The following is a 22586-nucleotide window of genomic DNA, read 5'->3' as shown; positions in this document are numbered from 1 at the left end:
GTCCTACAATACGCTCTGAGTTTATTATGGTACAACACACCCTTGCTTGGAACCCAGCAGCAAGCAGGAAAAAGTTGTACAGATTTTGGACCCTTTTACAAGTAGAAGGGATTTTAAGTAAGTCCGGGAAACTCTAGCACAATGAAGCCACTGAAAAGAAAAGCCTAAAATTGGAATCACAACGGTATCTTAATTAGATGATACAAGCTTATTTTCTTTACTAAGTACTGCATGTAGAAAAACATGAAAGCAGTATCACTGTTTGTTATGAGAAGCTTTTATCTTGTACTGTAGATTAACTACTCTTCCTGTGCTACAGTACTAGTAGGAGTAAAAAGGATTACAGGATGACAGTGAAAGGCATTTGAATTCCTGTTAACAAAGAAAGAAAAGAACTCACACCTAACTGGTTTTTTTTTAGGACTTTTTTATTGAAAAACATTAAAACAAAAAATTATCAAGGCCAGTTTTACAATAAATTTAAGACATACAGAATGGCTTACCTGCTATTTGAGTTTAGTGCAGGAACCTTATTCCAATATTTTTCTCATGCAATTGCTGGATTAAAATCACATTCTCATTTAACATCAAAATGGATTATTAATAATGCTTTCTTAGGATTTAACCTTAAAATCTGGTTTAAAAAGTCAATTTTCCAAAGGTTAAAAACATTCACACAGCACGATTCCCCCCTTCACAGACCACCTAATAGCTTCCTATGTCTCATAACTGGCAGAAATAGACCACAGAGCTCATTTTTCCTTTTTGTTATTCTAACCTGAGAAATTTCTTAAAAGCTTCTTACTGGGCTTCTGTATTTGGCAATACTGCTTTAGTTACACAGCAAAGTGTGATTTCTCATTCCTGTTGGAGACCAGTCCTTCACTATTTATCCCAAAAGACACTCTCACAAACAGGAGTTACTTTAGCAGAGATCTGTATGCCCTTTTGGCAAGTTAAACCTTGTTAGTAATATCATCAGAACACTAACCTCAGGATGTCAAGTTCCCATCAGTCTTGTAATTCCTAGTATTGTGCACTTTGAAAATATTTACTTTGGCATGTTATATACTTTGTAGCACAGAGAAGTTGATTTTTTTTTTTTGTTCTTACTCCCCACCTTACAAAATCTGTCTTTTCTCTCTTCCGTTTACTCAAGCCCTTTCCCTTGCCACCAGTTATCTCCCTCTCTCATAGCTGCAACAGAAACAGGACATAAAGCACACAAATACAGTCAAAATGTGAGATCTAAAAAAGTTGGTGAACAGCAGACAATGGTCTTGTAAAACACTCTTTAGTTGATGAATGAGCTTGTAAAATGTAGACCCCATAAATCTTTTGGTATAGTAGTCAAGCCTTCAGTTTTAAATTTGTAAGCTTACTTATATTTGATTTCAAACCTTCCAACATTCAGTGTTTTACTACATTGAAATAATGCTAGTCACTTCACACTTGCTCCCAATATATATGAAAGCAACACTGCCTAAAGAAATGATGAGAAAACACTTGAAACAAGCAATTTAACTTCCAAGGGAATATAACTTCTTTTGCATTTTCAGTAAATTTTTATGTTAAATAATTTGGGTTATTACAAATTGTTGCACTTCAGTTTTACCCAAACTTATCTGATTTTCAGGTGAATCATGATTTCTTCCCACTTACTAGTTTGTTTCATACCCAGCCTATTAAAAAACATTACACTAACCACAGAGATCAATGAAGTGCTGATTTGAAAGGTGTAGAAGTCACATATCCCGAGAAATGGCTGGATTTTTCTATTTGTTTCTGTGTAACTCTGGTCATTACTGTACTAAAATTAATATTGAAGTGTTTCAGTTTTCAACTTCCCTGCAACCTAGCTTTAGAAGAATGTTACAGGAGACTACCACAAAATAAGATGTGGACAGATACCATATACAGCTGATGCATGACAACCTTTTATTCTACTATAATTTGTTGGCTTTGATCCCCAAAGAAGAAGCAACAGACTTCGGATTTCCTTAAATGCATTCATAATCCTAATTTTTTTATTTTCCATCCAATTAAAAAAAGTGTTGAAAAACACGGAACTAACCTTACTGTTTTGATAACCCTTAGTCTCACATACATTTTGCATGTCAGCACTGAGTGCACTTTAAAAAGGATCTCTGTTGAAATATTTCCAACAGGTCTTTATAGCACCATATAATCTGCTGTTGATTTAACTGCTTAGAATCAGACTCTTTGTGCCACTGCTTCTAAAGAAAAATGATTACATTTTTATTTCCTCTAGTGTTCTACAAAAAAATAATCTAGAAGAAAAAGTTTATGTTATCCAACTGAATGGATGTAAACAATTAATTACTAGACACTCCATTTTCACTTACTCCGGTTTTGTGAAACTGATCAATGAATTGCTACATGATTCTTCTGATATGGCACGGTTCAATCCAGTGGCAGAGAATCTCAGACACATTGAATGAAAATGCCTTTCTCTCACTCTTCATTGAATTTTGAAAGTCTCTTTTTGCAAGATTTGATGCCGTCCCTTCTATTATAGCTCATTTTCAATTCATAATAGAGAAAATCAGTGACAAACACAAGAGGCCGAGTGCTGGCAAAGCCATTGTACAACACAACAGGAGTAGCAAGGGGAGGAGGAAGCAAGAGGAAACCAAGGTACCTGGAACAAACTAGAAAATACACTAAACGCAAGAGAGCATCTTGGCCCTACAGCAAATTTTACATTCTTTCAGTACTTGGATTGGTCTGTTTTCAGCTGATATAACTCAGAATTTATTCAGAATTAAAGGAATACACAGTGGGATTAAACATGAAGTACATGAACCATTCATGCACTAACAACTGCTGCCATTGTTTTTTCACAGGTAAAGCTGAACCAAGTGTGTCAGAATGGCATTTGGTTGAAATGGAAGTAATGCTGGTACTTTACCATTTTTGATAACTGTTACCTACAACAGTCAAAGTCAGTGACCATCTAATCAACGTTGCAAGAGGCTTGTCTTCCAAACGTGAGTTCCAGTAAGCGGAAGTACAAATGAGATCAGTTTGAATACATTATGAAGATTTTTAAACTGCATATTTCTGAAGAAAGCGGTCGAATGCATCATAAATTGCTTGTCTAAAACAAGGAAAAAAGAAGATCATTTGTATAATTTAGGAAAGGGCAGATATAAGTGGCCTATTTCCATATATTTACAAATATATTTACAAAGCTATCATCACAATTTCAAAACAGTATAATTTCGAAACAGTTCAATAAAAACATGATACTAGGTAGTCATTTATCCCTCACTTATTTCTGGGATCTCTCACTTCAATCCAGTAATATATTTATAGTTCAGGAATGAATGGGACTGTTTACCAACTTTAATACGAGTGCAAATATTAATGGATTAGGAGTTTTCTACTCAAACATGTCATGAAACGGGGCAGACACATGCGTAATTTATAATTTTTGAGCAACTATCATAAAATAAGGCTGAAGTTTTAAATAGCAGTAAGCTAGTGGTTAGCATACCTTGATCCGGTATATTGCTATTCCTTTTTGTTGTTGCTTAGACTTCCTAACTGGGATGTACAGTCTTATTAATTCCTCATATTTTAAAATTAACAGCACAAGTATATAACTTTCTAAAATAAGGAATTGCATTTATATAATTGATTTATATAACTGCCTTCAGAAAGTCAACGCCTAGTATTACTAAGGCCAGAATTCATGCAAGTACTACTCATTTGCAGTCAAGCTTTTATTTTAGTTCTCATCTTCAATTGTGTGGTTTTTTTTCATTCTCAGAAGACAACATTTTCAAGAAGACAACAGCTACACAATACAACATAAGCAGTCACTGCTTAAAAAAATATTTTCTAGTGCCCAGTGAACAAACTAACTAAAAGCTTTTATAGGAAAGCAAAAGAGTGAAAATGATCATTCTCTTGCCATTGGCTTACGGAACGATCTGAGCTATGCTGCACCTCATCTTTGCACATAAAAATGAAAATACTGACATTCTCTTTGAATTACTTCAGATCCGATAACTTGTTCTTTAAAGCAAGAATATTTGGTATTTGTTGCTTTAGAATAATTACAGACTTGTTCTGAAGAAAAACTATGTGTCTCAAAATTATGGTTTTAAGTTCCCAACTATTTTTAAACTTTCCTGTTTACCTTACCTAAAGAGTCCTTGTTTGAAGAGGTAGGCACTGACATGACCTCCATCCAGATACCTAATTTCACATCCGGGCCAGATTTCTTGAAGACTGCGCACCCCAGTTCGAGGAATATATGCATCCTCCTTAGCTTGCACAACTATGATTAAACTTGGGTCAACTGGAACTAAAGAAAAACAAATCAAAATTGAATTCAGCTAAGGTAAGAAATAGAAACATGTCAGCTGAGATTTCTGTTGTAAAAGTGTTCTCTATTTCTAAAAAAATTAAAATTATTCTAAGCGTTAATAAAATTATATTTTCTAAAGTCTCCAGCAGAATTTATCCGGTTTTTGACATTACAGTAGTAAGGCCATCAGCAGAAAAACAAACTAATTAATCCCCTTCCCTCCCTTAAAGCAGAAAACTTCACAATTCCTTGAGGAATGATAGGAGAATTGTCTTTCCTCTTATCAACAAAACTCTATAGCATTCAGATCAGCTCTCTGAAGTCTCTTTTCTTCAGCAAAAAGAACTAGGAGACATCTGAAATTCAATAGAATAGAAGCTTCATATAATTTCTTTCCTCAAGGAGAGGAAAAAAGACAACTTTTCATATGAGAGGTCAGACAAAGTGCAGTATACGTTCACTTTCTTTTCTGTTTCCTACATGTTTTAGTTACAACATTAAAATCCCAATGTATTGTTATAAATATTTATTACTCATAACTAGAATTGCACCAATCAGATTACTAACAGCAATAATCAGATTACTAACAGGAGTAACACCAAAATGATGTTGAGAAATATAACACCAAAATGATGTTGAACACAGAACAGTTCTTGCTTCACAAAGAATGCATGTGGTAAAGAGTAACCAGCCAAGATGTTTGACAATGGGGTGTCACCAGTAATTTAGACCCTCTCCTTTCATATATACTAGATCATGTGCAGAGGATATGTAATGCTAAGACAGATTCTAGTCTTCCGTTCAATTTTCCATGAAATCTGAATGTTAGGCAGATTTTCCGAAGCTCCTCTATAGATACGCTCCAAGGATACCCTGGCAGGGGATGCAATGTCTTCCTGGAGCATGAAGAGAGCCAGGAGACAGCTGAACACAAAGGACTACATCACTTTGACAAGTGCATTAGGATCACAGATCCTCTTAAGTTTCAAGGAAGGTCAATGCTTTAGCTAAGTGATACAGGGATAAGTGTCTACATAAACAAGAATGTATGTACTTAGAATAAAGTTTGCAGGTTTTTTTCTGTCTACTGAAATAACTTTTAAAGCTTTAAGGAAAGCACTTCACTGGTATTTGTCACAAAACGTCCCTGGCTAGCAGTGATCTGGGACATTGTCCAAGTCAAGAAATCTATGCTAAGTGTAGAAATCTTTGGGTTTTGGTTTGTTTTTTTTTTTTTTTTTTAACATTTACCATTTACATTTTAACATTTACATTCAGTGGAGTACTGAATGCCAGAATTAAAAAATGAGGTGGCAGAGGGTCTCAGCATCAAGAATATTTTGACATTCAAAGACAATTCCGTCAGAAACCTGTCTGAAGTCAAAGCATGTTCTAGGACATGTTGAGAGTCCTCAGTGGGCACGTGCACAGTTGAACCATTTTGTCTGAATGGACTGCCGCAAAAGCAATTCCAAGCCCCCACTCCAGCAAAACCCTTTCAATCAGCTCTAGGAAGACATCACTTGTTTGCATTGCCTGCAAGTGGGCCGTTGAAAGGGATTTGTCCTAGGTGCCGAGAAACCCAAGCTCATCAGATTTAAGGCTTTCTGGGCTACAGCTCCCTCTATATGCTATGCCTGTCTTGGGAAACACTATATTCACCAGACTGCATCGTCCCAGAAGGACCTCTGTGCATTTTTACTGGTCACACTTGTCTAAAACTATCATTCAAGCTTGGTTCTCAGCTATGTAGGCAACTTTCTATCTGAAGTCAATATCAGATTTCTGCTTTATGAGATTTATTTGAATCTGCTTGAAAAAACTTATTAGCACGTTAATTACACCTACATTTTACTCACATCACACAGTTGTTTTATTCTTTTAAATAATACAAATTTGCACTAACTCATATCTGAAAATAGCCACAGCAAGGCAGAGAAAAAATGAGCAAAGATACTGAAACACAAATTTTTAATTTATCATTAGTTGGCCATTAAGAAGAAACAGAAAAACAATTAGGAAATGGAGTGGTAATTAGATGCTACTGAATAGCACTCAAGATATTTTCATATTTCAGCTAAGGTGCCAGCAGGTTTACACAATGGAGAATGAAGAAAATACCTTTCCTTCCATCGTATTTTATTCAGTTTTCCAAACTGCACATTAAAACAAACAACTACATACCTGAGAAGTTAGCTACATGGGTACATTCATCCATCACTCCTTTCATGAACCTTAAGGATTCTCTCTGTAAAGTGTCACTCTTCCTTCTTTTATTTATCCTGTGTCCTTGTGGGCTGGTTAAGTTTTTATTGCTATTGCTACTGGTTGAAAATGTTTGATTTATGCACTGCATTTTAGGAGCATCTTGTATTAAGAGTCTTTCTGATGAGGCACTTAGAGTACTTTTACTTGTGGTAAAGCTGTGAACAGCTTCTTTAGACACAGTCTTGTTTGAGGAATCAAGGCCGAACATTCTGGAAGTCACGTCCACATCCTCCAGACTGTCCACACTGTCAGGGAAGTTTTTAACAAAGTCTTGTCCCATCTTGAAAGAATCCGTCTAAACAAAGACAACAGGTCATTTATTAAGGGTTTCTCCTTTAAACCAGTTGGTTAATCTTATTTTCAAGATCAACCCAATATTAAAAAAAAAGAAAAAAAAAAGGACACAAACAGCACTGCTCACAGTACTTGTTATTTTTCAGCCTGCATGTCACTCAGTTAAACCCTGATCATCCATAACCTCTTGATAATGTCATTCTACATTTCCATCAACTTAAAAAAATGCAGGCAGTACTTATATATGGTAGCTTATGATACAAACGTTTGTTTTAAATTCTGTATTAAACCGCAAATTTATAATTGCAGTCATTTAAGCTTAAATTTCTGGGCAATAAACATATGTGACCAGGTCTAATGTTAGGTTTAGGATTGAAAAATCTACTCTCTCTAAATACTAGGAAGATACAAGCTGAACATCTTGAAATGTTTCTTCTTTTTGTCTGCTCCATCAGTGTTCCTGAAATGTATTTTACTTAAAAACGGCAAGTGCCTAAGTAACTATCTCCACTCCAGCCCCTCTTCTCCTGTCCTAAGATATCTGAAAAAGGACTGTCACAAAGCAAACAATCTTAAGAAAAATGTTATTTTTCAGAATTGGCTAAAAGGCAGTGTTGCAACATATAAGCAATTCTCAAAAAGTTATCACTCCAACCTAAAAGAGCGGTGAGGCAACAAAATTCCCCTTGGTAAGTCTTTCAACCCTAGTCAAAAAGAGTCAAGAAGAAAGAAAGAAAAAAAAAATGCAGAAAATAAATTGTATTCCGTAAGGAGCAAGAAGCTAATCACAAAAGCTCTACCTCATGTTTATTCCAACTGCCTGTGCAACAAAAGTCTAAAGCTGAGGGAGGGCTAGCATGACACACAGAAACAGAAATAGAGGGACCTAGCACTCTAAACAAACTAGAAAAGTAACTTAATGTTGCTACTTATTAAAAATATTCTACAGCATTGAATATTTGGAAGCAATTGCTTCAAAGGGCAATAAATCATGTTTTCGTATTTACACGCCAGGCTATTGGTTTTCCAGACTATAAAGCCAGTTACTGGGAAACATTATCTACAGTTTCAATGTTTTGATTAAATTCATTTTATGTTGCAGATTACACTAAGTGCGGTCATGAAAAAACTTGTAGCAAGGGCTATACTTAACACACATTATACAACCAAAATACTAGCTTCTGTTTTTCAGAAGGTTTTCCTTCAAAGATTACATTTATCAAAAGCATAAGGAAACAACAGGCAAACATGTTTCAGCTAACAATTGGCTACTTTTACTGGAAGCAAAAGGAAGTTACATTATTTGTTAGATTTGCACATGTAAATATTAGCAAGTAGGGCAAATAAACTATACTTACTCCACAGTATTCAAGCATTTGAATGATTTCTTCTTCGTAAACCGTTTGCGTAAAATACTGTTTCTCTAGCTCTCTCCAGTTCACTGCCTTGCTCAACACACCCTGAGATTATAAACACAAGAGTCCAGCACACAAGTAAAACCCAGAGATCGTTCTAAAATAATGATATACAGAGAAAATTGATCTGTTCCTCTCTGTGATTTGGTTTTCCAGTGGAATTCTGCCCAAGTTTCCAGATAACCCTTAGAATTACTGTAATCAAAGCATAAGCATATATTACAACATAGGACATGGAAATGCACCTCCCTTTAAAAACCAACCCACCAAACAAAAAGAAACGGAAAGGAAAAAAAAAAAAAAGAAGGCAGAAAATAGTCCCACTTATGGTTTACACACATCTAGACTGGGCTAAACCAAGGATGGGTGTCAGAGCCAGTCTATTCATTCATCTGCCCCAGCAGCAGTGGTGAAAACAGGCACCCCTCATAGTAGTAGCAACATTATCACCCAACACAAGTGTGTCGTATATCCTGAGCAGGAAGGGTGGGTTTTGCCACTAGTCGCTAACAGAGGCTGAAGGGTGATGAAATGCCCTAACTGAAAAGGTGAATGTGGCCAACCCAAAGCTGTAAACTTGAGTATCTGATTACACTCTAGTATATTAACAAAAATATATGTTAATTACCGTAGTAAAGACTGCAGAAGCTGTTGACCAGGAAAGACACGGAATCAACGGCAATGGTTTAGGCCAGTTTGTCACTGCCAGTGAAGCCATCTAGAACCAAAGGCACTTATTACATATTTTAATATTGAATTCACAATATGGTAGAAAGAACTCTCTCATCTTCAATTTATTTGTTTATACAGTATCAAACAAATACACACTGCCAAAGCAGTTAAGGACTGTGGCAGGTGGATATACTTTTACCTATTTAGAAGATACAGCCTATTCTTCAGTGACTTCCCTAACAACAAACATTGCTCTGGAAAGGACTAATTTCAAAGCTGAATGGCGCTTTCTTACAAGAATTCCCAATGGAATATTTATTCTGACCTTTTAGTTGTTTAAAAGCATGAAAAATGTCTATAAAGCCTTTTCATCAAGCTCTTGCAAGCTTATTTCAAGGCAAAATGAAGGCAATCTACGAGAAGGACTATTTAACTTTCTGTACTTTTTAAATTTGTATACCAGAAACAAAATGTGGAGAATAATTCAGCATGTTAAGCAGACTCTTTTTCTGTCCTTTAAAGTTTAAATTATTACTTTTACATCAGTTCTCAGAACACATCTTTGTGAATATTCTGTTTATCCCAGAAAAAAAAAAAAAAACCAGAGCAAAGCAGCTTAACATGCAGAAGTTCCCTATATGGTATGTTCTTGACAAGTGTTATGTTATTGCTCTAAACTGAACAGTGTAAAACCCCTTAACACAAAATACCCCATATCTGTGCCAGATATTCTAATAAATGGGTTTATACAACTGAGCTATAATTCTATTCTAATTTTTTATTAATAAGAAGTTACAAGAACACCACATATCTATATTCTGATAGCCAGAAAGTCTGACTTCTTTCTTCTGACTTCCAGCTCTCCCCATCAGTAGAACTGAATTACTGCTACCTACCTTCTGTTGCAAAACACATTCTATAGATGATCAACATCAAATATGATTTATTTCCCTGGTTTTAAATTGTACCAGAAGTCCTATAAGTAAGTCAGGACTAGCGAAAAACTTATCTTCCTGGACTAAGGAAAAAAAAAGTCAAAGGAGTTTCCAAACTCACTCTCTGAGATCTTGCCTCATTGTACACCCATGCTGTTTATGACCACTGGTATAGGATACTGTACTCAGTTATTCCCATAGTATTTGCATAGCATTTGAAGTGTCCCGCATGGTTAGTCGTGCATATACCAGTTTGAGAATTCCAATCCAACTTACAAATAAGGCACGGAAGACATGTTTATCGCAGAAGTTGTTTCAGCAGGGTGATGTTTATATAAATCAAAGGTGCTTCGTAGATTTGTGACATTTAGAGTTATAAAATTTTGCTTTGGGGGAAAATTACTTTCCTTTCAGTAGACACTACCATTACATATATTATTTACTTAGCTCGTAACAACAAACAAACAAACAAAGATCAGCAAAACAGAGGTATATTGTTTTAATAAGCTTTGTACCTATATCTCACAGACCAATGATTATCTGTAGAGACACAAGCAGTAGTATTTTAACTGTGTATTAGTCTTTCAAGCATCTAACTAATACGCTGCTGGTTTAGTTTGAATATGCACAGTATCATACACAAAATCTTATCCACCTCACCACAGAAACCTTCTCTAATCAATACCAATGATCAGCCAAAAAAAGGTGAGTTGAGAACAGAACTGACACCAAAGCCACCTCAATTACAACATGCCTACAAAGAGGAAGCATTTCACACAATGCATTCAAACACAAAAGCTTAAGCAAGAAGAATGGAGGAAAAGAGGGAGAACTAGCAATTGACCAGCACAGACCTTCTTTCAGAAAACATTTCGTCCCCCCCCAGTAGAAAAAAAACATAGTTACGTGAGAAGCTTATATTCTTATTAAGCCTGTCAAGAGATGGCTGACAAAGGGCTCTATGATTTGTCAGTACTTATTGAAGATTAGACTAATTCAGCACCACAGAACGTGAGAATTGCCAACAATGTGTTTCTCGTGACTCTAAATGTTTATTTTAAAGCACTTCTGAGAGGAACGCTATAAAACAAATTATTTCCATATGCTAAATGATCAAATGAGAAGTTAAAACAAAAATTACTGAACAGGAAATATAAAAGCTTACATGTCCTCCCATGGATATTCCAGTCATCCCTAGTGGTCCATAGCCTTCTCTCTCTAGCCAGTGCAAAAGAGCTGCCGACTCTAGAACAAGAGCTCCTCCCATCACAAACAGGTCCGAGACATTTTTTAAACATGACCGTCTTTTCTCGCCAGAAAAGGAAAATATAGGATTTATTTTCTAAGATTAGATTTTGACAGTTCTCATCATTCTATACATACTTTTATACAAAGCCTGATCACGATCTCAGAGAATTTTGGAGCTGAACTCCTGTTGATTCAACAGGAGAAAAAACAAGTCCAGATTCTCTGGCACTTCTACTTTTTCTTCTAAATGAGAACTAGAAATAGACACCTGCTAAGCTTCTAATGTAATATCACTGACAGCCTGGTCTTCTAGAAACAGACATTACCAACATTAGAATCTCATTAGTAGTAATCTTCTGTCCTGTGAAGTTATAACGGGTCTTTTAGAAATAGAATAAAAGTGATACAGTCCTAGACATACATGATCTCATTTGCAGAAACAATCCTTTTTTTCTTTTTTTTTTTTTTTTTTCTTATTTACCTGTTTTACATCATTGAAAAATTGCACACAACATTTGAAGAGCAATCAGTATGTCAGCTTTGGAAGCACTCATCAGTGTCACTGTAAGACTGAAATTGTGAAGTGGGAAGTTTGTCACGGTACTGAGAAATTCATGTAGTGTACTGCAAAGCATTAAAACACAGAAGAAACAAAAAAAGTAGAAAGCTATTCAGCTGAACCATCAGAGGGACTCTAAACAGTAAAAAAAAAAAAAAAAAAATTTTACAGAGCAATTAATACACCTCTAATTTGGGGAGGGGGACTGTGTGTTTTCAGTATCACACAGTCAGGTTACAAAAGGCTCCTGGCCTCTTCTGCCAGCATACAATCACATTTGAGACACTCTGAAGCACAAGGACAAAGCTTGCCCTGCAAGCCACAGGAGAAATGAACACAGCTGCTGCAGACCAGTATTTATAGGCTAATGTAATTCTTTCCTACAGCTTTGTTACGAGATTCCTCAGCCCGCTCTAGCTGCTATATTTATTAAACACTGTTACTAGCAGATTAACTAAAACTGCTGCTGCCGCTTTGTAACCCTCTATCGAAGAGTGACAATTACAGGCTGGGGTATTAGAATGTGCACTCCCCTTTCAAAGAATCCTCTACATCATGCATACACTAAGCTGTCAAGCTAGACAACTCAGAATGGAGTTAGAAATATCCTCGCCAAAATATTTAATTTATTCTCCTGCATCAGATCCTCAATAACTGGGAAAAAAAACAGCACCGGATGTATTCCAGCACACGCTCTCTCCTGTAACTCCTGTAACTTACACTTCTAAATGCAGTAATAAATATATATATGCTTAAGCAGTTTTTCTATCAAAGAAGCAATTTTACAACAATCATCTTAGTTGGTAAATGTAATTCACTTTCTTTAAAACAGTGGTTCTTATGTCAAAATAAATAAAATAGAGTATCTGCTTTGAAAAAAACCTAGAAACTGTTTTTTAATTAAAATTTTCTCCTTAAAAGTAATTTTTTTAAGCTTTTGGATTTAGGAAATCCATATGCTGAAATCTAAATAAAATCTAGAAAATCTAAAATGCTGTAATGTGAGGCAGTGCTCCTGGTGAAGTCCTAATAGAATGGACAGGTTTAAAAATAAATCACCTTCTATGCATCTTCTGCTCACGTTAAATGTCCAAGTTAGGATTAAAACACTAACTCATATTTGGATTTCAAGAAATATTGGTAAACTAATACCACAGCTTTGCCTCAGACACACATCCTGTTGAGTTCTGTTTATACTCAAGTGGTTCAGAAAATGTGAAAAGCAAAAAACCAGGACTGCCTAATTAGGCTTCTAAATTCACATTTAAGAAACTGACCAAGGGAGCAAGTCCTGTAAAATACTGAATTTTTTCAGTATTTTAGCATTTCAGTATTTAGCATTTTAGTATTTCAGCACAGTTTCCACTGACTAACAAACAAGCAACACCAGATTTATTTATGTGTCTGACCGTAAATCCTTAAAGTATCTTGAAAAAGCAAAATCTTAGCAATTGTAACAGGAAAATACACTATCGGACCAAAGATTATTCACAGTTGACTGAAATATAACGCAGCATTTGTACATGCACAATTGTGAATCAGGAAAATAAACTGGTACCTGCTTGCATTCATACAACTTGCTTGCATCTCACTCTATACTGCAAGTTCATCTTGTGCAAACTTTCCTGATCACTGTGATCTCTTAACACAAAAAATGACAAAGCAGTCTAGCAATGGGTAGACAATTTCACATTAGCAGGTTACAAGTGGTCCAATGCTTGGGATTTTTTTTCCTTAATAAGCTATCAAAGTTCATACTACTTTGAGCTTCTTGAGGAAAAAAAAAAGTGGTATTTCAAAAAGACTGTATCCATGAATGTAACGGTAATACTTACAATTGATCCTTAGGTTTTCTACATCCATGTAGAAGACTCACGTTAAAGAAAGTAAAAAATTTCTACATAAAAACTGGCTACTAAAACAAAAAATAAAGTAAAATAAAATAAAATAAATCACACACATAAATAGCACAGATTAATTAAAATTTGGAACTTAAATTCCAAATGTTTAACTGGAACTAAATCAAGTTAAATGTAGTTTGATGATGTAGTTTGCAACAAAAGATTTTACTTCTGTCAGGTATATGGGTAGGAAAAAAGTGTAAGCAGAGATCCTATTTAATAAAATAGAGTAACAGAGTTATAGAAGTTACTGAGGGTTGATGACAGGACAGAACTTAACTTTTTTTAAAAAAGAAAATCTTAAATGGTAGCAGTAAGTTTCTCAGAAGTACCTGAGGTACCAAAGGGTTGCATTTGAGAAGGGAAGGCAGGAGAGGCAACTTTCTTTTCTGTCATTAATACATGCAGAAGTCATACAGTATGATGTAGAATGAATGCATAGTTTTCATTCTGTCATGGCTAAAGGAATCATATCAGTACTTTGATCAGTACACAGCATCATATCAGAACTTTTACTCTAATGACTAGAGTAAGAAGCTGTAGAAGACATTTTCAAAAAAAATCAGAAAAGCAGTATTTGGTGTAAGAGTAGCATATTATATTAACTGTATTCCACACTGTGTTTCATGAAATGGTCATACTTTGCTCTTTGCTTCTATCCGCTGAAAAGTCCACTGGAAATTGATCCACAAAGCAGATATTATACCAGTGTGATAAGTCTTCCACCTTCTGGAGAGAACGTTAAGAATAACTATCATGCTTTCCACAAAAGGATATAATAAGGATTTTCTAGCAATAGGGAAGCCATACAGGCTTCTTTAATCATTGGGCGTGCCATTAATGTGCGTCTCCTCCAGAAGTGCTAAAGATAAGATGTACAAACATATATTAAGATAAAATCTGATTATTTAATTTCTCAGTAACGATCAATTTTACATTTTACACACTCACATGATCTCCAGTGCCTGCTAAATGAATGCACACAGGTCTGTGCTTGCTATTCCATCTTCTGGGTATGATGAACTGAAATCTATGAGAAACAAACACCTGTTTAGCAAAGTAAGTATATGTATTTGCAAGCTGCACCAGAGACACTAATTGTAAAAAAAAAAAAAAAAAAAAAAAAAAAAAAAAAAAGAAAAAAGAAAAAGACAGAATAAAGTATTTTTGTAACTCATGCAGGCAAACTGCCAGCAATTCAGCAATATCATTTTTCATAAACATATCAAACAAAGAAAGGAATCAGAAAGTAGGACAGAATAAATGCCAAATGAGAAAAGGAGCCAAGCTGAAAGATCATGTTCCTAAAAAAGACCACTACCTCATCATCACAATTTAAATTTTGCAGAGTGGAGAAATGGAACTTCACATGAAGGGCAGCCTAAACAAGTATGACTGGCTCTCCTAGGCAGCATTGCTATTTTTCTCCTGAGGGCACAATAGCTGAAATTCAAGATTAAGATGAGCAATATATTTAAATTTAAAAAAAAAAAAAAAATCAAAAACCCTACAACAATGAAACTATTCCATACACCCAACATCAACCACTTAATGTCTTCTGCTGGTACTCAAGTTATTTACAGTGTAACTACTTGGGGGGATAAAAAAAAAATCACTTCCGAGCCACTAGTATTTTCACCACAAGACGGAGCACTGTTACCTACAACAGCGTTACACTTCGGAAAAAAATATTCACACAATACACAATGATCTGAAAGGAAATTTATAGAGCATTTCAAAACTGTAACAATACTGTCCCATGTAACCATTAGCATAACTTGATTACAAACTCTAAGAGAATATAGATAAGGAAACAATCAATATACTGTATTTTCTAGTACAGTACTAATTAGTCCAACAATGTTAAAAGACAGGTTCCTTCTCTAACCAATGGAGAGGTGGAAGGGAACTGATATTTTGACTATCAAACTTTTTCTGGCATTCCTTAGTGTTACGTGTTTAAGTACACAGAAAAACACCAACCACTAATATTGATAAAATTGACAATGCCAGTATCAACTTGAGCTGACAAACTTTCATGTTTAATTTTTAAGTTATTAAACAAAGCTTGGAAAAAAAAAAATCCATCATGAAAGCTTAGCTCAAAACTAAAAGCAAACAGAAATTATGCTCCCTTTCCAAACACACTCCTCAACTGCAAAACAGTGTTAGTGTGAAACCAGAAAAAATGCCATTAGGTATCTTCCGACTATTAGGGATCCTTCAGCTTTCCGTGAGGACAGGTTTTTTTTTGGCTTGCCAAGTAAGAAAGGCACCAGATTCTCTTGCTGCAATTAAACGAACTTACTACTTCACTACACATACAGTATTTCTGTATTCAATGTAAATGGAAGGCTGGAATGGTTCCTTCAAATGCAATATAACATGCTTCTCCTGCTATGTATAAAACAAACAACTACTGTCCTGGCTATAGCATCCTTCATTTCCAGCATCCTGCTCATTCGGAAAAAACCCAAACAAATAATTAAAAAAAAACCCCAGGATATGCCACAGCTTTGTGCAATATGATTTCTACACTCCAAAAAAAAAAAAAAAAAAGTCCCATAGCAAAGGACATACTTTTTCTAGGGGATTTTTTTTTTATTTACACACAGATTAAACTATCACATGACTAAGATTTATCTTCACTTTGGAGATCAAAATCTATTTCAACACATTAGTACAAAAACCAGATTGTAATATTTTACAGATAAATTTGTGTTACAATAAATTAGCTTCACAATAAAATTACTTATAGACCATTTTTATTTGTCTACAGTACTAGTTTCAGAAAGGAAATACCACTTGGTTTCTCTTACCTTGCTACAAGAGATTCGACTGGCAGGATACCTGGGACATAATGAGCCAACGGGGAAATGAAGTGCCCCTCAAGGATTTTACAGTCGGATTGCTCCTCAACCTACAGAGAGAATGGGTTGATAGCAGTATATTTCATATCAGGGTTTAACTTGCTCTGAAAGCCAATCTCTTAAAGTAGAAGAATTTGTTATAGGATAAAAATGTACTTAAAAAACCCCGAAGCTGAGGCCTATTTCAAATATAGGGATCCACAGGTTATCAAAACATTTGTTTCAGACTTTGCTTTTATTAAATGACCTATTAAAGGAATCAAGGAATAAAGTGTAATGCTGTCCCATTTTAAATAACTTCCATAACACATACTAAGTTTGAGCATTTTTTGAGATTTAAGATCTGACATTCCACCTCCCCAACTATTGTATTACTGGGGAAAAAATAAAACAGTATCTGTATAACCACTGCTTTATTCTCTAGGTTTCGTTCTGCTCTCTGCTAGTAGCCAACATGACTGCTTATTTTCCCATCCCTTCCAAGCCCATTTCACATTTTTGCCATTGCCTCCTGATTCTATCCACAGCAGCTCAATTAAAAAAAAGAACCAAACAAAACAACAGAACAGCAATCTGTTAAAATATTTAGCTTGCCACAGCATTGACCACCAGTGCATTTATTTGACTTCAGAACTACTCTTCATTTCTGACCCCCTATTCACACTTTCTAGAGTGAAAAGTCTTCAGGGCAATGATTACTTCTATCTGCACACCTCACTTGGAAGCACAGGGCCTCCTTTTTCCAATCAAGAGCATTTGAGAACTCACACCACATCGATTTCTTTTGCCTCTACAGGCTCACTTCCTCTTCCCTCACAGACAAATTCTAATGTCCTTTCCTTTATACAGAGCAACTGGGAATACCAGTGGTCAGTTAATGCCACCTGTTAGAAAACTGGTGATCAGCAAGAGCTAACTGAATATTGTCAGAGGTGCATTCACCACCCTGTCTCTATGTGCTCCCTAACTCAAGTGCCCAGTTGCCAATCCCAGCAGCAAGTCATGCTGTGATGTCAGACATCAGCAAAATGTAGATTCACGCGACATCAAGATTCAATTCTTCTAACCTATAAAAGCAGCCTGGTAGGTACTAAGTTGATTTCACCTTTATATACCATCAGGAAAATAAATTTAGTTAAACTTCATCATCTCTTGCTTTTAAGTACCTTGTCAATGAACACTGGGTAATCTTTCGAAACCAGCGTCTGGCATTTTTCCCTGTTTCCAATAATCTTTCTGAATTCAAATATTCTGTTGAAAGGAAACAAGTAGAGAAGATTCAACTTTTGATCTAAGAAAAGGAGAAGAGATATATATATATATATTAAAAATTAATTTCAGGAGCTAGAGTAAACCACAAAGAAAATAAAAGTTATGAAGCCAGCTTTGCATTTACAGATTAATCAGGCTACCATAGGGTAAGTATATAAGAATGTTTTTAAGTTAAAAAAAAAAAAAAGGCTCAGGTACATTGCTTGTAGTTGCACAGCTCTTAAAAAGTATTTTGCACCTGATATATTGAAAACTTATGTCATTTTCCAGGGCCAAATTAAGACATAGCAACCTGCTACACTTAAACATCGTTGTAGCCACACTGGGACAATACAGACTGAATGGGTGAAAAAAGAGGCTGGACTGCCAATATCAAAGTGTAGTTGCCAATGACGTTAAGTCTATCTGGAAACAAGGTACTAGCAGCACTTAGGGAAGTTCATGAATGACACAAACTGGAGAGTGAGGCTGATAGCTGGAAGGTAGGGCTAACGTTCAGAGTGACCTGGATAAGCTGGAAGAAGAGGTCAACAAACATCCTAAACCTCACCAATAAAACCAAAATCTTGCATGTAGGACAGAACAGCTCAATGCAACAATACAGGCTGGGAACTTCCCAGCTAGGTAGCAGCTCTGCAGGAAAAGGCATGGGGTTTCTGGTGGACAGCAAACTGAACACGAGTTAGCAGCACATCCTCGCAGGTAGGCAGACCAATGGTGTACCCTCTGCATTTAGCAAGAGGGCAGCCAGCAGGTCAAGGGAACGAGGTTTGCATTGCCTGGGGAACAGGAGGCTAAGGGGCAAATCTAGTTGCTTTCTTCTGTTATTTAAAAGGGCTGCAGTCTTACAGAGAAAATGAAACAAGGCTCTTCTCAGAGGTACACAGTGAGAGGACAAGAGGTAATGGTTGTGTTGCAACATAAGAAATTCCTACTGGAACACAGTGAAAGATTTTTTTTACACTGATAGTGATTAAGCTCTGGAAAAGATTGCACAGGGAAACTACAAATAATCTCCATCCTCAGGGGACTTTCAAAACTCAAATGGATGAGGTGCCAAGCGACTTGAATCAACTAAGAAGTTAGCTTTGTTTCAAACAGGGATTTGGACTAGATGCCCTCAGGATGGCCCTCTTAACCTTAAATACTCTATGCTAAGAAAAATTTGCTCATTCTTATGGTTGTAAATACACACGACGATGTTACCTGACCAACTAAAACTGCAGATTTGGGTGGAAAGTGCAGAACAACAGTATAAGAGGAATGATCTGTTCACCTTCCCAACATCAGAGAAAACCAAACCAAAAGAGTGGAAAGAAAATCCAGTTTACCACCGTATCAAAAATAGCTCTACTATATAGCCTTTGCTTTTCTTACACAGAACAGCAAGTGCATTAAGCATTTCTAAGAAAATAAGGGTAAAGGTATGAGACTTGAGTGTGGAGGGTAAACTAAATGAAGAGATGTTTTGCTTGACACTAAATCCTCTAAAAATACTGCATTCATGTATTTCCTCTGTAGTTAGGAGGATCCTGAAGGCTAAATCTTGCATGTGTTGAGGAATTTCAGCTCTTGCTAATAAGCTGAGGATAAAGCATTAGGATATCAACAGTAATCACATCAAGGGTGTGCACATAAAACTTCAGATTACATCTAGGCAGGGCAGTCTGTAATGTCAGTTAATCTCAGTTAATGCTTGAAGTATAAGAAATTTCATAATTTCTTCTACTGGAGCTTCACAGTGATCAGTTTAAAGAACAAACCAAACCCAACAACACTGACACTGTTTCTGGCATGATAGGGCATGCATACTAGGGAGTGGTACTCCCTCCCCAGGCTATAGCCAGTGTGAGGAGTCAGGAGGAGGCGGTATTCTTCCCTCTTCATCCAGGTGAAGCCAGGCTGCTGGGGAACACCTCCTCTTTCCATTCAGGGGCAATACATAGAATAAATTACTCTTCCACTTTTCAGGCCAGCAGGCCAGCAAGCCTGCCTCATGTTTCCACCACAGCTTTTGACCTCATGCGAGAGGTTCCCCCTGCCTGCCATGAAAGAGGAGGAGCCATAGCTGATACCATTATTACTACCAGCAATGCTTCCTTATTGCTGTTTGACATTAGTGTGATTACCCTTATAGACCCCATGCAAGAAAAAAGCCTTGCCTAGTAGCGCCATAGCTAACAGTGGAATTAGTCAGAAATTCCCCTATATGATAGCTATTGTGTTGGGGGGAGATGGGGATGGGGGAGTGAAACTTCATCACATCTCACGAAGCACCTAAAAGTTTTTGAAAGGGTTTTGAAAACATTAAAGCACCCCATTTCAGATACACACACACACAACAGAATACAGAAATGCTGCAGTCAAAACAAAAACCACATTTTTGCTTATTCCAACAAAAGTAAACTAAACATTTTAAAAATGCAACATTCTCATTTTGCAGGAAAGCCTGCTAGTTAAGAAAAAAATCAACTGCAGACAGACATACAAAGCAATTCAGGTGCCATTTTGAGATGTTTCACTTGGACTTAAAACAAAAAAACAACACCCCCCCCCATAACTCCACTGTTATCCACAGTGAGCAAAATTTTATTTCAGGGTTTTTTTTTAAATTTTCTTTATTGATTTTCAAATACAGAAGAATTAGCTTATTAAATGCAGATTTATCATTCCCTATTTAAATACTACATGATGCAGAGTATATATATTCAGTCACTTAATTTTTAAACTTAAGAAATGCAAGTGCTCAACTTCCAGGTGTTACTCTTAATAATAACTAATAAAAATCAGCAAATATTTAAAAATTAAGAGTACTTCCATTTTTTTTTTCTTATTGTCAAGACATCTAAAAAGAATGAGTTTACTACTTTGGGCTACAAGAGAAACTTCTGATTACATCTTACACTTTTAAAGCTCATTATTATTAAGAAGTTATAGAAAGCTAGCAAGATCCTCTTTAATGTAGAACAGAACAATTCCTCTGCAAAAATTCAGCAAGTTTTGATTTTAGAAAACACCTTCAGAGATGTTGCTTTAAGTATGTTACCATATATGCATAAGTGAAAAATGTAATTGGACACATATACATTTTCTCAAGAACAGCCTCTTTAAAGACAAACATTTAGCAAATCCCTTTAAGACTTCTTTTAAATCCAGTTCCTCCCTTGGTATGGAAACACATGATTTCCTGAACAAAACAAACTTTAACACACAGTTTGTTTGTTTAGGGTTTTTTTGGTTTGGTGTTTTGTTTTTTTTTTCTTTTTTAAATACAGGATAGTAACAGTTGTTGGTACTTCAAGGGTTGTCTTTTTCTTTTAATATAAAGTACTGTTTGTGCTGTTATTTTTTAAACAAGTCACCTTTTCAGATCCTCTGGCTTTCCCCATCCTCTGATGAAAAGTTTAGTGAGGAGAAGCTTTCTGTACAAGACATCTAATTTACTTACACCCATTAGCAGCAAACTGACATCTAGAAAAAAGAACAGGTAAAACCAAAGCAGTTAAAGGGGTTAATCTGAGTGACAAGATTGTAACACAAAGTAGGTTCTTATTGTGGTATCTGTATTAATGAAAAGCCAAACCATTTTATTCCAAGGAAGTTAACCTTGACATTCAGGTCAATTCTTTTCATTTTAAACAAAACGCAAAAGGCAGTTAATACAAACTGTAGCTTTTTAGGAAAATGGTATTTAGGAGTAGGAATTTAACATACCTAATATACCCAGAAATTTACTACATAATTGATGACAAGCCAACTAAAGATGTTCATAAGGTCACAGAACTACGTCTTCAACCAGTCCTAACGATATTTTACTTGAAATGATAGAGTGGCATTGATCTCTGTCCTGTCAATATAGCTATGATGGCAAAAACTTTTCAGTCAACATGGGCTTTCAGAAACACATCTCAGAATGGAAGCGTGAAACAATATTTGGTTTTTAAACAACGAGAAGACTAGATCTCTAGCTACGTAATTATTCATTTATAAAAAAGAAAGAAAAAAAAGTAGCTCCAGTCACTGATGCAGAGAAAGCTTATTTCTGTAAACTTGTCTTCACTGGTGTCAAACGTATATCCTAACCCTTACTTTATCCTTTTCTTTCCAGTTTTCACCAACTCATTTCTTACAGTTTTGAAAATGATGCTCCCACTCCCTTCAGGGAAGGAATCACGCTATCAAAATCCTTAACAGTATAATTTCTCTTTCAGCAAATACACTAGCTCAAATACAGCTAAAGCCAACAAGATTTTAGGCAAGCTGAGTATTATTTTCAAAGCAATACTTACTGAAATGAACAGGGAGCCACTACTGTGCTCTTCCAATGAGGAAGGAAGGAAGGAAGAAGAAAAAAAAAAAAAAAGAGAATGCAAATCTGGTTTCTTGGTCAGCAGGGTACAGGTTATTCAATTTAAAAAATAGAAAAAGGTCCAGGATCTGTGCACACCTAAGAAAACAACAAATTTAATAATCAAAGACTTGGTTAGTAAGTCACCTTCAACTATTTCCTAGTATTTTCAGATCCCTCTGTACTAAATGGTCTAAATAACTTAATCACACTCCAAAATAGCGTAATTTAATTCATGGCTTTTTTTTTTTTTCATTATTTTAATCCAAATTTAATTTATTTTGCCACACTTTAATATGGTCATTCCTAAAATAAACTTGTCTGAATATAACAAGTTAAAATTGTGGTCAGATTAATAAATACATTCCTTTGCACTTCTAAAAAGCCAATACTTAAGAATCAATGTACAGAAAAAAACGCTTTAACACCTGGAGTAAGTTACTATCAAAATAGAAATTATAGACA

The 22586-nt window shown here is 35.6% G+C and overlaps 1 protein-coding gene across 3 annotated transcripts; it reads right to left on the bottom strand.

Moving 5' to 3' along the window:
- Positions 1-463: 463 nt before the first annotated feature.
- Positions 464-22200, bottom strand: ABHD18 (abhydrolase domain containing 18). 3 transcript variants are annotated; one of them, XM_009491683.2, is made up of 13 exons: positions 22063-22200; positions 21136-21244; positions 17668-17752; positions 16451-16551; positions 14583-14661; positions 14409-14493; positions 13566-13593; positions 11089-11227; positions 8945-9034; positions 8260-8361; positions 6524-6902; positions 4174-4336; positions 464-3121 (listed from the first exon to the last, which is right to left on the bottom strand). In XM_009491683.2, exons 2-13 carry the CDS (start codon positions 21225-21227, stop codon positions 3070-3072), a joined length of 1395 nt encoding a protein of 464 aa, XP_009489958.1. In that variant the 5' UTR covers positions 21228-21244; positions 22063-22200; the 3' UTR covers positions 464-3069. The 3 variants fall into 3 exon arrangements, with proteins under 3 accessions (XP_009489958.1, XP_075565099.1, XP_075565101.1); XM_075708984.1 differs by lacking the exons at positions 14409-14493; positions 14583-14661; positions 16451-16551; ... (1 more) ...; positions 21136-21244; positions 22063-22200 and adding an exon at positions 11653-11741 and having other exon boundaries at positions 13566-13633; XM_075708986.1 differs by lacking the exons at positions 13566-13593; positions 14409-14493; positions 14583-14661; ... (2 more) ...; positions 21136-21244; positions 22063-22200 and adding an exon at positions 11653-12355.
- Positions 22201-22586: the final 386 nt, after the last annotated feature.

The sequence above is a fragment of the Pelecanus crispus genome, chromosome 4, assembly GCF_030463565.1.
Source record: "Pelecanus crispus isolate bPelCri1 chromosome 4, bPelCri1.pri, whole genome shotgun sequence".
Classification (NCBI taxonomy): Eukaryota; Metazoa; Chordata; class Aves; order Pelecaniformes; family Pelecanidae; genus Pelecanus; species Pelecanus crispus.
This window is presented reverse-complemented; position numbering and strand designations above follow the sequence as displayed.

What these genes read in the sequence shown, in the direction of transcription:
- ABHD18 (XM_009491683.2), bottom strand. Translation starts at nt 21,227, where the DNA reads ATGGGTGTAAGTAAATTAGATGTCTTGTACAGAAAGCTTCTCCTCACT. An exon ending in ACCCAGTGTTCATTGACAAG is followed by an intron (nt 16,552 to 17,667) that starts GTACTTAAAAGC and finishes TTCTCTCTGTAG; the next exon opens with GTTGAGGAGCAATCCGACTG. An exon ending in CTTCTGCAGTCTTTACTACG is followed by an intron (nt 8,362 to 8,944) that starts GTAATTAACATA and finishes TTATAATCTCAG; the next exon opens with GGTGTGTTGAGCAAGGCAGT.